General features: G+C 60.7%; 1 protein-coding gene across 1 annotated transcript; it reads left to right on the top strand.

Annotated features, from left to right (window-relative positions):
• Positions 1-1,370: 1,370 nt before the first annotated feature.
• Positions 1,371-13,739, top strand: COPE (COPI coat complex subunit epsilon). Its single transcript, XM_064175263.1, has 8 exons — positions 1,371-1,469; positions 3,465-3,617; positions 5,548-5,601; positions 6,465-6,546; positions 10,791-10,946; positions 11,182-11,250; positions 12,859-12,933; positions 13,468-13,739. The coding sequence occupies exons 1-8, from the start codon at positions 1,435-1,437 to the stop codon at positions 13,513-13,515; spliced, it is 672 nt and encodes a 223-aa protein (XP_064031333.1). The 5' UTR covers positions 1,371-1,434; the 3' UTR covers positions 13,516-13,739.
• The last annotated feature ends 847 nt before the right edge of the window (positions 13,740-14,586 follow it).

Genomic DNA, 14,586 nt, shown 5'->3' with positions numbered 1-14,586 from the left:
CCCGCCCCTCTGCTCCCTAACCCCCCTGGCCAAGCCTCCGACCTCACCTTGAACACAAGGCAAAGCCTGGGGTGAGGCAGAAGGGCGTTTGGGAGCCCCTGCTGGGCCCTCAGCTTTCTGGCAGGGCTGCTGTGTCTCTGTCTTACCCTGTCTGTTTCTGTCTCTTGCCTGCTTGTATCCTCTGCTAAGCTGTGAGTATAAAGCTCCATTCTGTGATTCCCAGAGGCTGAGTCTGTTCTGGGTGATGCTCTTCAGTGTGAGGGTGCAGGGAACACCCAAACCATCACAGTGGAGCTGGAGGCCAGGAGGTTGTGAGACTGAGCCCTCTGAATAGAGTCACACAGTGAGTGGCTAACTCCTGCTGCAGCTCTGGAGCCCACTGCAGTGCTTGCCACTGCAAAGGCCCTGTGCTGTCTGCAGCCTTGGGGTGACCTGATGAGACCTCTGCACTTTGGCCACAACAACTCCAAGCAGCACTACAGGCTGGGGACAGAGTGGCTGGAAAGCAGACAGGAGGAAAGGGACCTGGGGGTGCTGGTAGATAGTAGGCTGAAGAGGAGGCAGCAGTGCCCAGGTGGGCAGCAGAGCCAATGGCATCCTGGGCTGGCTCAGGAGCAGTGTGGGCAGCAGGACAAGCGAGGTTCTTGTGCCCCTGTACTCAGCACTGCTCAGGCCACCCCTGCAGTGCTGTGTCCAGTTCTGGGCTCCTGCATTGCAGAGAGCTGTGGAGGTGCTGGAAGGTGTCCAGAGAAGGGCAGCAAGGCTGGGGAGGGGCCTGGAGCAGAGCCCTGTGAGGAGAGGCTGAGGGAGCTGGGGGGGTGCAGCCTGCAGCAGAGGAGGCTGAGGGCAGAGCTGATTGCTGCCTGCAGCTGCCTGCAGGGAGGCTGTAGCCAGGTGGGGTTGGGCTCTGCTGCCAGGCAGCCAGGGCCAGAGCAAGGGGCCCCAGGCTGAAGCTGTGGCAGGGCAGGTTGAGGCTGGATGTTGTTAGGAAGTTGCTGGCAGAGAGAGTGATTGGCACTGGAATGGGCTGCCCAGGGAGGTGGTGGAGTGGCTGTGGCTGGAGGTGTTGCAGCCAAGCCTGGCTGGGGCACTGAGTGCCATGGTCTGGTTGACTGGATAGGGCTGGAGGATAGGTTGGCCTGGATGTCTCTTCCAACCTGGTTGATTCTATGATTCTAAAGTGATGTTTGGGCCACTTTGTCCTTTTTGGGGGGGTCATAAAACGTGGTGGTTGTGGAGCAGATTGTGAGGCAGGGAGGAGGAATTTGTCTTTCCTTGTTCTGCTTGAGGTTTGAGGCCATAACCAATCACTTCCTGCCTCCTGAAGCATCCCTAAGTTCCAGACTTTTCCTTTCTTGCCTTCAACAGAGAAAATATGGTGTGGTCCTGGATGAAATTAAAGGCAATGCTTGTCCTGAGCTCCAGGCAGTGAGGATGTTTGCAGAGTATCTTTCAAATGAGAGTCAGAGGTAAGTCTGAGAACAGGCTGGAACTCCAACCCTGCCTAACACTTTCCCTCCTGCAAAGCTTCCTGCCAAACCCTTCTTCTTCTGCTGTCATTTCTCTAGGCTCAGAGTAGATCAGAATTGGGCAAGAACCTTTTAATACCAAAACACATCCAAATTATGGAATGGTTGAGGGTGGAAGGGAGCTCCAAACTCAGCCAGGTGCAAGCTTCCTGCCATAGGCAGGGACACCTCCCACTAGAACAGGTTGCTCAAGGTCTCATCCAGCCTGGTGCTGAACACCTTCAGGGAGGTTGTGGAGCACAGAAGCACCCAATGTGATCTTTGATCACATTGGGTGCTTCTGTGCTCCACAACCTCCCTGGGCAAACCTGTGCCAGTGTCTCACCACCCTCCCTGCCAACAACTTCTTCCTAACATCCACTTTCAATCTCCCCTCTGCCACTCCAAACCCATTCCTCCTCCTCCTCTCATTACAAGCCCTTGTCAATAGTCTCTTCCCAGCCCTCCTGTTGCCCCCTTCAGATCCTGGAAGGTCACTCCAAGGTCTCCTCAAAGCCTTCTCCTCTCCACGCTGCAGAGCCCCAAACTCTCCCAGCCTGTGCCCATAGCAGAGCTGCTCCTGCCTATGTCCCCTCCCTGGTCTCACAGCAATCCTCCTGCTCCTGAGCAGGAGGCCAAGGGGCCAGAACCACCTGCAGCTCCTCACCACCCTGCACTGTGCCAGGGCTGCTTGTCTGGATCCCCCCAGGGCTCAGCCTGCTCCCAGCACCATGCACTGAGGGTTGGGTGCTGACATCAGAGCTGGATTTAGGAAAGAGTCAGCCCAGACCTAAGGGAGAAGTTTTTGATGTAGGGGATGGTGCCCAGAAAGGTGAGAGCTGCCCCTGCCCAAGCACCAATCCAGGCTGGGCAGTGCCAGGCTGCAGAGCAGCCCTGAGCAGAGGCACTTGGGGGTGCTGCTGGAGGAGAAGCTCAGCAGGAGCCAGCAGTGTGCACTTGCAGCCCAGAGAGCCAAGCAGAGCCTGGGCTGCAGCAGCAGCAGTGTGGCCAGCAGGGCCAGGGAGGGGATTCTGCCCCTCTGCTGTGCTCTGCTGAGACCCCACCTGGAGTCCTGCATCCAGCTCTGGAGCCCCTGGGCCAAGAGGGCTGTGGAGATGCTGGAGAGTGTCCAGAGCAGGGCCAGGAGGATGCTGAGAGGCTGCAGCAGCTCTGCTGTGAGCACAGCCTGAAAGAGTTGGGGCTGTGCAGGCTGGAGCAGAGGAGGCTCCCAGGTGACCTTCTTGTGGCCTGCCAGGACCTGAAGGGGGCTCCAAAAAAGCTGGGGAGGGACTTTGGAGGCTGTGAAGGAGTGGCAGGAGTGGAGGGAATGGAGCAGAGCTGGAGGTGGGGAGAGTGAGGCTGGAGGTGAGGAGGAAGTTGTTGAGCAGGAGAGTGGTGAGAGCCTGGCAGGGGCTGCCCAGGGAGGTGGTTGAGGCCCCATGGCTGGAGGTGTTTGAGGCCAGGCTGGCTGAGGCTGTGTGCAGCCTGCTCTAGGGTAGGGTGTCCCTGGGCATGGCAGGGCTTGGCACTGCCTGCTCCTTGTGCTCCCTTCCAACCCTGCCTGATTCCAGGGGAGCAGCTCAGGCTTCTGCTGGGCAGGGTCTGGCTCTGTGACACAAACACCTCTTGCTCATCCTGCCTGCTGATGAAGAATCCTCACCCACAGCACCATCAGCTTCCTCCACTGCTGGAGGAGAAGACAAGACACAACCTGAGGGCTTAGCAACCTTCCAACCCTGACTGATTCTGTGATCCCTGACACCATTCCTGCTCAGGCTGTTTGGGGGCTCTGAGCATCCTGCTCTGCCTGGGGCTGTCACTGCTGCCTGCAGTGGGGTTGGTCTGGATGACCTTTAAAGCTCTCTTCCCGCCCAGCCCATAGCAGAGCTGCCTCAGCCCTCTGAGCATCTTCATCCTCAACCAATCACTACATTCTCTGCCCTTTGCTCTCCACAGGGATGCAATTGTTGCTGAGCTGGATAAGAAAATGGCCAAAAGTGTTGATGTGACCAACACAACCTTCCTGCTGATGGCTGCTTCCATCTACTTCCACGACAAGAACCCCGACGCAGCCCTGCGCACCCTGCACCAGGGAGACAGCCTGGAGTGGTGAGTGCAGCCCAGGCTGGCAGCACAGCCAAGCCTTGCCCACAGGGAGCTGCCTGAGCTCTGAAAGCCTTCAAACCATTGAGAGCTCCTTAGAGGTTTGCCTTGGAGGCATTAAGTGATTTGCAGTGGGATGAGATTGAACAAGGCCAAGTGCAGGGTTCTGCGCAGGACAGTGGCCGCCCTGAGGCCCTCACCAGCTTCATTGTTCTGTCACAGCACTTGGGCAAACCACCAGAGGTGAGGTTGGGTTTGTTGTCCTCAGCCTGCTGCCTGCTGCTGTGGGCAGGGTGTGTGTCCCCAGTGCACCTCTGCTTGGGTGTGGTGTGTCCAGGCACCAGTGGTGTCCCCCAGGGAGCAGTGCTGGGCACAGTCCTGATCAGTGTCTTTATTGATGATCTGGAGCAGGGGATTGAGTCCAGCAGCAGTGAGTTTGCAGATGACAGCAAGCTAGGAGCAGCTGTGGAGCTGTTGGAGGGTAGCAGAGCCCTGCAGAGGGCACCATGCCAGGCTGGATGGGTGAGCAGAGGCCAAGGGGATGAGACTGAACAAGGCCAAGGGCAGGTTCTGCACTTTGGTCACAACAACCCCAAGCAGCACTACAGGCTGGGGCCAGAGTGGCTGAGAGCAGCCAGGAGGAAAGGGCCCTGGGGGTACTGATAGAGAGTAGCTGGAGATGAGGCAGCAGTGTGCCCAGGTGGCCAAGAGAGCCAATGGCATCCTGGGCTGGCTCAGGAGCAGTGTGGGCAGCAGGACAAGGGAGGTTCTTGTGCCCCTGTGCTCAGCACTGCTCAGGCCACCCCTGCAGTGCTGTGTCCAGTTGTGGGCTCCTGAATTGCAGAGAGCTGTTGAGGTGCTGGAAGGTGTTTGGAGAAGGGCAGCAAGGCTGGGGAGGGGCCTGGAGCACAGCCCTGTGAGGAGAGGCTGAGGGAGCTGGGGGGGTGCAGCCTGCAGCAGAGGAGGCTGAGGGCAGAGCTGATTGCTGCCTGCAGCTGCCTGCAGGGAGGCTGTAGCCAGGTGGGGTTGGGCTCTGCTGCCAGGCAGCCAGGGCCAGAAGAAGGGGCCCCAGGCTGAAGCTGTGGCAGGGCAGGTTGAGGCTGGATGTTGTTAGGAAGTTGCTGGCAGAGAGAGTGATTGGCACTGGAATGGGCTGCCCAGGGAGGTGGTGGAGTGGCTGTGGCTGGAGGTGTTGCAGCCAAGCCTGGCTGGGGCACTGAGTGCCATGGTCTGGTGGCTGGGCAGGGCTGGGGGCTGGGTTGGGCTGTTGGAGCTTGGAGCTCTCTGCCAACCTGCTCTGTTCTGTGATTCCTCAGGAACAGAGCAGTTCTGGGGAGCTCTTGTGGTGGGAACAGAGGTAGCTTGGCAAGACTGTGTGCTCCAGGGGGAGGAAAGGTCAGGGAAGCAAATCTCTTGGAGCTGTGAGCTGAGGTCTCCCTGATGCTTCTCTTGAGCCAACTCTTTAAGGTCTAATTCTCAAGGGCAGGACTTGCAGAGGTCTTGCTGGTCTGAGCTGGGGCTGCTGACATTCAGGGCACTGAGAGCAGCAGGTCTTGGCTGACTGTGAACCCTTGCTCTTGGCCTCTGGGAGCTGCCTGAGCTCTGGCTGATCTCTGAAAGCCTTGAAACCATTGAGAACTCCTTAGAGGTTTGCCTTCGAGGCAGTAAGTGATTTGCTGCTCCTCCTGCTCCATCCTATTGCTCCCCTGTGGAGCTTAAGAACCTGAGTTATTGATCCATCTGAGTCCAGAGCTGCTGAGCTGAGCACTGTGTCCTTACAGCGAGGAGCATGTGGAGCTCAGAGCAGGTTGCCCTCTTCCAGCTCCTGCTCTCTTGGTTCCTGGGCACTGGCAGCACCTCTCTGCTGAGCAGCAGGCTCCCAGGCCATGTGGCAAGTCTGCAGCTGTGGAAATCACTTTGCTTTTGTTCCTTGCAGCACAGCCATGATGATCCAGATCCTCCTGAAGCTTGACAGGCTCGATCTGGCCCGGTAGGTTTGTGTCCTTTTGCTTCCTACAGCTGCTTTGGTGGGCTGGGCCTCGAGGGGGAAATTCTCATCACCAACCTGCCCCAGGGCACAGCATCTTACCCCCTGCCATGGCCTCAGCAGCTCTGTGTGCAACAGAGCTTGGGGGGGGGGCTGGAGCACAGCCCTGTGAGGAGAGGCTGAGGGAGCTGGGGGGGTGCAGCCTGCAGCAGAGGAGGCTCAGGGCAGAGCTGATTGCTGCCTGCAGCTGCCTGCAGGGAGGCTGTAGCCAGGTGGGGTTGGGCTCTGCTGCCAGGCAGCCAGGGCCAGAAGAAGGGGCCCCAGGCTGAAGCTGTGGCAGGACAGGTTGAGACTGGATGTGGGGAGGAAGTTGCTGGCAGAGAGAGTGATTGGCACTGGAATGGGCTGCCCAGGGAGGTGGTGGAGTGGCTGTGGCTGGAGGTGTTGCAGCCAAGCCTGGCTGGGGCACTGAGTGCCATGGTCTGGTGGCTGGGCAGGGCTGGGGGCTGGGTTGGACTGTTGGAGCTTGGAGCTCTCTGCCAACCTGCCTGATTCTGTGTGTGGGGATGGAAGTTCTGCACAGGCTGTGGAGAGAATGGAGCTGCTGGAGCTGAAGGAGGAGCTGGAGCTCAGGGTTCACCTCTGCATTTGTGGCTCCCTGGCTCTGGCTTTCTGCCTTCCCACTGGGAAGTAAAACCCAACCAGGAGACCTTCCCCAGCTTCTTTCAGAGGGGCTGTGCTTAGCCTGCTGGGGCTGCTCTGCTCCAGCACTGCAGGAGCTGAGAGGGGAAGCTGCAGCCTTTGGGGCTGAGCTGCAGGGAGCTGCTTTGCTGCCTGCTCTCTGACTCCCACTTCTGCTTCTGCAGCAAGGAACTGAAGAAGATGCAGGAGCAGGACGAGGATGCGACCCTCACCCAGCTGGCCACAGCCTGGGTCAATCTGGCCACGGTGAGTGTCTGAGCTGCCCCTGGGCCTGCAGGCCTCTTCCTCACTGCCCTGCTCACACCCTGCCTGCAGAGAGGCCTGCAGGGCTCGGGGCCTTCGGGGCCTCTCCCCTTTCCTACAGAACTGATTGGTGGCCTCAGCCCTCCCCCCTTGCTGTGCTCCTCAGCCCTCCCCCCTTGCTGTGCTCCTCAGCCCTCCCCCCTTGCTGTGCTCCTCAGCCCTCCCCCCTTGCTGTGCTCCTCAGCCCTCCCCCCTTGCTGTGCTCCTCAGCCCTCCCCCCTTGCTGTGCTCCTCAGCCCCCCCCCCCTTGCTGTGCTCCTCAGCCCCCCCTTGCTGTGCTCCTCGCCCCCCCCCCTTGCTGTGCTCCTCAGCCCTCCCCCTTGCTGTGCTCCTCAGCCCCCCCCCTTGCTGTGCTCCTCAGCCCCCCCCTTGCTGTGCTCCTCAGCCCTCCCCCCTTGCTGTGCTCCTCGGCCTCCCCCCCCTTGCTGTGCTCCTCGGCCTCCCCCCCCTTGCTGTGCTCCTCGGCCTCCCCCCCCTTGCTGTGCTCCTCGGCCTCCCCCCCCCTTGCTGTGCTCCTCGGCCTCCCCCCCCTTGCTGTGCTCCTCGGCCTCCCCCCCCTTGCTGTGCTCCTCGGCCTCCCCCCCCTTGCTGTGCTCCTCGGCCTCCCCCCCCTTGCTGTGCTCCTCGGCCTCCCCCCCCTTGCTGTGCTCCTCGGCCTCCCCCCCCTTGCTGTGCTCCTCGGCCTCCCCCCCCTTGCTGTGCTCCTCGGCCTCCCCCCCCTTGCTGTGCTCCTCGGCCTCCCCCCCCTTGCTGTGCTCCTCGGCCTCCCCCCCCTTGCTGTGCTCCTCGGCCTCCCCCCCCCTTGCTGTGCTCCTCGGCCTCCCCCCCCTTGCTGTGCTCCTCAGCCCTCCCCCCTTGCTGTGCTCCTCAGCCCTCCCCCCTTGCTGTGCTCCTCAGCCCTCCCCCCTTGCTGTGCTCCTCAGCCCTCCCCCCTTGCTGTGCTCCTCAGCCCTCCCCCCTTGCTGTGCTCCTCAGCCCTCCCCCCCTTGCTGTGCTCCTCAGCCCTCCCCCCTTGCTGTGCTCCTCAGCCCTCCCCCCTTGCTGTGCTCCTCAGCCCTCCCCCCTTGCTGTGCTCCTCAGCCCTCCCCCCTTGCTGTGCTCCTCAGCCCTCCCCCCTTGCTGTGCTCCTCAGCCCTCCCCCCTTGCTGTGCTCCTCAGCCCTCCCCCCTTGCTGTGCTCCTCAGCCCTCCCCCCTTGCTGTGCTCCTCAGCCCTCCCCCCTTGCTGTGCTCCTCAGCCCTCCCCCCTTGCTGTGCTCCTCAGCCCTCCCCCCTTGCTGTGCTCCTCAGCCCTCCCCCCTTGCTGTGCTCCTCAGCCCTCCCCCCTTGCTGTGCTCCTCAGCCCTCCCCCCTTGCTGTGCTCCTCAGCCCTCCCCCCTTGCTGTGCTCCTCAGCCCTCCCCCCTTGCTGTGCTCCTCAGCCCTCCCCCCTTGCTGTGCTCCTCAGCCCTCCCCCCTTGCTGTGCTCCTCAGCCCTCCCCCCTTGCTGTGCTCCTCAGCCCTCCCCCCTTGCTGTGCTCCTCAGCCCTCCCCCCTTGCTGTGCTCCTCAGCCCTCCCCCCTTGCTGTGCTCCTCAGCCCTCCCCCCTTGCTGTGCTCCTCAGCCCTCCCCCCTTGCTGTGCTCCTCAGCCCTCCCCCCTTGCTGTGCTCCTCAGCCCTCCCCCCTTGCTGTGCTCCTCAGCCCTCCCCCCTTGCTGTGCTCCTCAGCCCTCCCCCCTTGCTGTGCTCCTCAGCCCTCCCCCCTTGCTGTGCTCCTCAGCCCTCCCCCCTTGCTGTGCTCCTCAGCCCTCCCCCCTTGCTGTGCTCCTCAGCCCTCCCCCCTTGCTGTGCTCCTCAGCCCTCCCCCCTTGCTGTGCTCCTCAGCCCTCCCCCCTTGCTGTGCTCCTCAGCCCTCCCCCCCTTGCTGTGCTCCTCAGCCCTCCCCCCTTGCTGTGCTCCTCAGCCCTCCCCCCTTGCTGTGCTCCTCAGCCCTCCCCCCTTGCTGTGCTCCTCAGCCCTCCCCCCTTGCTGTGCTCCTCAGCCCTCCCCCCTTGCTGTGCTCCTCAGCCCTCCCCCCTTGCTGTGCTCCTCAGCCCTCCCCCCTTGCTGTGCTCCTCAGCCCTCCCCCCTTGCTGTGCTCCTCAGCCCTCCCCCCTTGCTGTGCTCCTCAGCCCTCCCCCCTTGCTGTGCTCCTCAGCCCTCCCCCCTTGCTGTGCTCCTCAGCCCTCCCCCCTTGCTGTGCTCCTCAGCCCTCCCCCCTTGCTGTGCTCCTCAGCCCTCCCCCCTTGCTGTGCTCCTCAGCCCTCCCCCCTTGCTGTGCTCCTCAGCCCTCCCCCCTTGCTGTGCTCCTCAGCCCTCCCCCCTTGCTGTGCTCCTCAGCCCTCCCCCCTTGCTGTGCTCCTCAGCCCTCCCCCCTTGCTGTGCTCCTCAGCCCTCCCCCCTTGCTGTGCTCCTCAGCCCTCCCCCCTTGCTGTGCTCCTCAGCCCTCCCCCCTTGCTGTGCTCCTCAGCCCTCCCCCCTTGCTGTGCTCCTCAGCCCTCCCCCCTTGCTGTGCTCCTCAGCCCTCCCCCCTTGCTGTGCTCCTCAGCCCTCCCCCCTTGCTGTGCTCCTCAGCCCTCCCCCCTTGCTGTGCTCCTCAGCCCTCCCCCCTTGCTGTGCTCCTCAGCCCTCCCCCCTTGCTGTGCTCCTCAGCCCTCCCCCCTTGCTGTGCTCCTCAGCCCTCCCCCCTTGCTGTGCTCCTCAGCCCTCCCCCCTTGCTGTGCTCCTCAGCCCTCCCCCCTTGCTGTGCTCCTCAGCCCTCCCCCCTTGCTGTGCTCCTCAGCCCTCCCCCCTTGCTGTGCTCCTCAGCCCTCCCCCCTTGCTGTGCTCCTCAGCCCTCCCCCCTTGCTGTGCTCCTCAGCCCTCCCCCCTTGCTGTGCTCCTCAGGCTCCCCCAGCTGTGCCCCTCAGGCCCCGCAGCTGCCAGAGGGAAGAGCTCAGCCTCACTGGAGTCGTTCCCCGAGCACGGAGGCACAGAGCAGGCAGCTGCAGTGTCAGTGCAGCCCAAGGGCCACAGGGAATTGTCTGCTCAGAGCAGCCCAGCCTGGAGCACAGCTGAGGGGCAGAGCCAGGCACTGTTGGGCAGTCCAGAGAGAGCCAAACAAGTGAAGCCCAAAGTGATGCTTCAGCATTGGGTTGGTGTTAGGACACCCTTCCAGCAGCCCTTCTGGGCCCTTGGTTGAGGCACTTAGTGCCATGGTCTGCTTGGTTGGACAAGGCTGGGTGCTAGGTTGGAGTGGAGGAGCTTGGAGGTCTCTTCCAACCTGCCTGACTCTGTGATTCTGTGACTTTCCTTGAGATCTTCACTTCCAGAAGGGATCTCTCCTCAAGCTGCTGCATAGGGAAACCTTCCTGAAGCTGGAACCTTTTGGAAATCCAAATGTTTAATCATAATCATCAGGGCCAGGAGGATGCTGAGAGGCTGCAGCAGCTCTGCTGTGAGCACAGCCTGAAAGAGTTGGGGCTGTGCAGGCTGGAGCAGAGGAGGCTCCCAGGTGACCTTCTTGTGGCCTGCCAGCATCTGAAGGGGGCTCCAAAAGAGCTGGGGAGGGACTTTTGAGGCTGTGAGGGAGTGGCAGGAGTGGGGGGGATGGAGCAGAGCTGGAGGTGGGGAGAGTGAGGCTGGAGGTGAGGAGGAAGTTGCTGAGCAGGAGAGTGGTGAGAGCCTGGCAGGGGCTGCCCAGGGAGGTGGTTGAGGCCCCATGGCTGGAGGTGTTTGAGGCCAGGCTGGGTGAGGCTGTGTGCAGCCTGCTCTAGGGTAGGGTGTCCCTGGGCATGGCAGGGGTTGGCACTGCCTGCTCCTTGTGCTCCCTTCCAACCCTGCCTGATTTTAGGATTCTATAAACCTCTCACTCAGGACCCTTCACTACCTCAAACAGCTGAAGAAGTCTTTTTGAAGTGTTTTTCTTTTCCCTCCCGAGTGCACACTTGGAGCCTTTGATCATTTAACTGCTTCTTGACATTTAAGGGCTTTGCCTTTCTCTTACCTGTGCTCTGACACTGATCTCCTGTGGGGCAGGAGGTGCCAACAGCTGGCAGCATTGCTTCTCACACTTCCATCCTCTGCTTTGTCATCCTAGCTGCTAATTTAGTGCCTGCCCCCTTCACCCCTGGCAAGGCCACCCAGGCTTTGCAGCACTGACACTGTTGGGTGTTCATCTCTTCCCTTGGCAGGGTGGGGAGAAGCTCCAAGATGCTTACTACATCTTCCAAGAGATGGCAGACAAATGCTCCTCCACCCTCCTGCTGCTGAATGGACAAGCAGCCTGCTACATGGCCCAGGGCAAGTGGGATGATGCTGAAGGAGTGCTTCAGGAGGCACTGGACAAGGTACCCTCTGCTCTGGCCAGGCAGATTTGCTGCCAGGGTGGGCAGAGCAGAACAGCAAGGAGCTGGACTTGCAAACCCCACTGAGGAAGGTCATGGTTGGGGTCTCCCTTTTCTTCCTCTCCTCCTGCAGCAAAGGGAGCTGCAGGCTTGGCAGGAGCTGTGGTGGCAGGGCTGGGCCTGGTGTGGCATAGGAGAGGTGACAGCTAAAGGAGTTTGCTTGCTCTTGTCTTTGCAGGACAGTGGCCACCCTGAGACCCTCATCAACTTCATTGTTCTGTCACAGCACTTGGGCAAACCACCAGAGGTGAGGTTGGGTTTGTTGTCCTCAGCCAGCAGCCTGCTGCTGTGGGCAGGGTGTGTGTCCCCAGTGCACCTCTGCTTGGGTGTGGTGTGTCCAGGCACCAGTGGTGTCCCCCAGGGAGCAGTGCTGGGCACAGTCCTGTTCAGTGTCTTTATTGATGATCTGGAGCAGGGGATTGAGTCCAGCAGCAGTGAGTTTGCAGATGGCAGCAAGCAGGGAGCAGCTGTGGAGCTGTTGGAGGGGAGCAGAGCCCTGCAGAGGGACCTGGCCAGGCTGCATGGGTGGGCAGAGGCCAAGGGGATGAGACTGAACAAGGCCAAGGGCAGGTTCTGCACTTTGGCCACAACAACTCCAAGCAGCACTGCAGGCTGGGGCCAGAGTGGCTGAGAGCAGCCAGGCAGAGAGGGAGCTCGGGGTGGTGGCAGAGAGGAGCTGCAGAGGAGGCAGCAGTGCCCAGGTGGGCAGCAGAGCCAATGGCATCCTGGGCTGGCTCAGGAGCAGTGTGGGCAGCAGGGCAAGGGAGGTTCTTGTGCCCCTGTGCTCAGCACTGCTCAGGACACCCCTGCAGTGCTGTGTCCAGTTCTGGGCTCCTCCATTGCAGAGAGCTGTTGAGGTGCTGGAAGGTGTTTGGAGAAGGGCAGCAAGGCTGGGGAGGGGCCTGGAGCACAGCCCTGTGAGGAGAGGCTGAGGGAGCTGGGGGGGTGCAGCCTGCAGCAGAGGAGGCTGAGGGCAGAGCTGATTGCTGCCTGCAGCTGCCTGCAGGGAGGCTGTAGCCAGGTGGGGTTGGGCTCTGCTGCCAGGCAGCCAGGGCCAGAAGAAGGGCCCCAGGCTGAAGCTGTGGCAGGGCAGGTTGAGGCTGGATGTGAGGAAAAAGTTGCTGGCAGAGAGAGTGATTGGCACTGGAATGGGCTGCCCAGGGAGGTGGTGGAGTGGCTGTGGCTGGAGGTGTTGCAGCCAAGCCTGGCTGGGGCACTGAGTGCCATGGTCTGGTGTCTGGGCAGGGCTGGGGGCTGGGTTGGGCTGTTTGAGCTTGGAGCTCTCTCCCAACCTGCCTGATTCTGTGTGTGGGGATGGAAGTTCTGCACAGGCTGTGGAGAGAATGGAGCTGCTGGAGCTGAAGGAGAAGCTGGAGCTCAGGGTTCACCTCTGCATTTGTGGCTCCCTGGCTCTGGCTTTCTGCCTTCCCACTGGGAAGTAAAACCCAACCAGGAGACCTTTTCCAGGTTGGGCTGGAGGAACTTGGAGCTCTCTCTCTACCTGTTTGGTTCTGTGATTCCTCAGGAACAGAGCAGTTCTGGGGAGCTCTTGTGGTGGGAACAGAGGTGGCTTGGCAAGGCTGTGTGCTCCAGGGGAAGCAAAGGTCAGGGAAGCAAATCCCTTGGAGCTGTGAGCTGAGGTCTCCCTGATGCTTCTCTTGAGCCAACTCTTTAAGGTCTAATTCTCAAGGGCAGGGCTTGCAGAGGTCTTGCTGCTCTGAGCTGGGGCTGCTGACATCCAGGGCACTGAGAGCAGCAGGTCTTGGCTGACTGTGACCCCCACAGGCTGAAATGTGATTGTTGAGCCTCTTGGCTCCTGCTCCTCTTACCAGGTCGTTTTGTCTCGCCCCATCAGGTCACCAACCGCTACCTGTCCCAGCTGAGGGATGCACACAAAACCCACCCCTTCATCAAGGAGTATCAGGCAAAGGTACTCAGCAGCTCCTCATCTGCAGCTGAACTTCTCAGGCCTCCAACCAATGCCTGAGTGGATTCTTCCCCAGCCAACCTGACCAGCTCTGAGGGGGCAGCTCCATGGCCTCCCTCTGCCAACGTTTCCCATCCCTCATGGTTGCTTCTGGGAGGCCTGAGCCAGGTGGTAGAGAAGTGAAAAACTCTTCCTGGCAGCAGAGCTCTGAGGTGCTGGTTCAGAAGTTTGTTGCTGTCAGACCTTGCTTAAAGAGAGGAAAAATCCCTGTGGGAGAGGGGATCTGGGGAGGGGGAAGAAGGACAAAGGTGGCAGTGAAGGGCTAAGGGATCGAGCCGAAGAAGACAGAAGTGAGAGCAGTGAGCTGGGCCTGGGGAGCTGTGGCAGTGCTTTGCTCATCCACCAGAGCAGCTCTGACTGAATTGTCTCTGGAGTTCCAAGGTGCTTTGATGGATTCCTGGAATGGTTTGGGCTGGGAGAGACCTTGGAGCTGCTCCAGCTCCAGCTGCTCATTTTCTTGTTGGCTTTGCCTTGCAGGAGAACGACTTTGACCGCTTGGCCATGCAGTATGCCCCCAGTGCCTGAGGAGAGGGCCAGGAGCCTGTGGAGCTGCCCTGGGAGGTGGGCTTCATCTGCAGAACCTCTCTGGCAGCACCAAAAAGTGCCCCCTGCCCCTCCCTGATCTGGCTTAAGGCATCATGGCAGGGCCTTGTGACCCAGCACGCCGGAGCTAAACCTGCCTGTACCACAGAGCCCCTTGAATGTGGCTGCTCTGTGCCTCAAACGTTCCTAATAAAGCCTTTTCCATATCCCTCTGCCTCTTAATTCCTGGAATTCAACTAATCCCACTCTGGAACTGAGCCTTATGCTGAGGCTGCACTTGTGGGAAGAGCAGGAAGATTGATTTTGGGCACCTGCAGGGAGTATGTAGCTCAAATCCTGGCTCCTTGCTCTGCCTGATGCCTCTGGCTTTGGCTTCAGCAGCCTCTGGGACACAGCCACAGCTGCAGGGGTGACAAAAATAAACTAATCCTACTGTAATAGGCTCAGCCTTAATCTGAACTTGGTGAAGTGGCAGCTGCTCAGGCCCTGGAGCCAGCAAGGTGCATCCTGCAGGACCTGGGGACACTCTCTGGTCCCTCCTGAAGGGTGCTGGTGGTTGAAGCTGGCCTGTGGTGGAGCACAGGGGCTGCAGCTGGGGAGCTTGGGGTTCATCTGCAGAGCCTCTCTGAGAAAGACAGAGGGTGAAGGGGATAAGTTAGTGCTGGGGAGTCAAGGGAGGTTCTCCTCCCCCTCTGCTCTGCTCTGCTCTGCTGAGACCTCATCTTGAGTAGTGCGTTCAGGTTTGGGCTCCCCAGTTGAAGAGGGACAGGGAACTGCTGGAGAGAGTCCAGCAGAGGGCTGTGAGGATGATGAGGGGACAGCAGCACTGCCTGGGGAGGAGAGGCTGAGGGCCCTGGGGCTGCTTAGTCTGGAGAAGACTGAGAGGGGATTGAATCAATGTTTATCAATATCTGAGGGCTGGGGGTCAGGAGGAGGGGACAGGCTCTGCTCACTGCTCCCTGGCACAGGACAAGCAGCACTGGATGGAAGCTGCAGCACAGGAGGTTGTAGCTCAACACAAGGGGGAACTTCTTGCCTGGAAGGATCCCAGAG

Source organism: Pogoniulus pusillus, chromosome 41, assembly GCF_015220805.1.
Source record: "Pogoniulus pusillus isolate bPogPus1 chromosome 41, bPogPus1.pri, whole genome shotgun sequence".
In the NCBI taxonomy this organism is placed as follows: Eukaryota; Metazoa; Chordata; class Aves; order Piciformes; family Lybiidae; genus Pogoniulus; species Pogoniulus pusillus.
This window is presented reverse-complemented; position numbering and strand designations above follow the sequence as displayed.

Excerpts from the sequence above, each read along its gene's own strand:
- COPE (XM_064175263.1), top strand. The coding sequence starts at position 1,435 with ATGTTTGCAGAGTATCTTTCAAATGAGAGTCAGAG. Across the intron at positions 1,470-3,464 it reads CTTTCAAATGAGAGTCAGAG|GGATGCAATTGTTGCTGAGC; the intron begins GTAAGTCTGAGA and ends TGCTCTCCACAG. Across the intron at positions 11,251-12,858 it reads ACTTGGGCAAACCACCAGAG|GTCACCAACCGCTACCTGTC; the intron begins GTGAGGTTGGGT and ends TCGCCCCATCAG.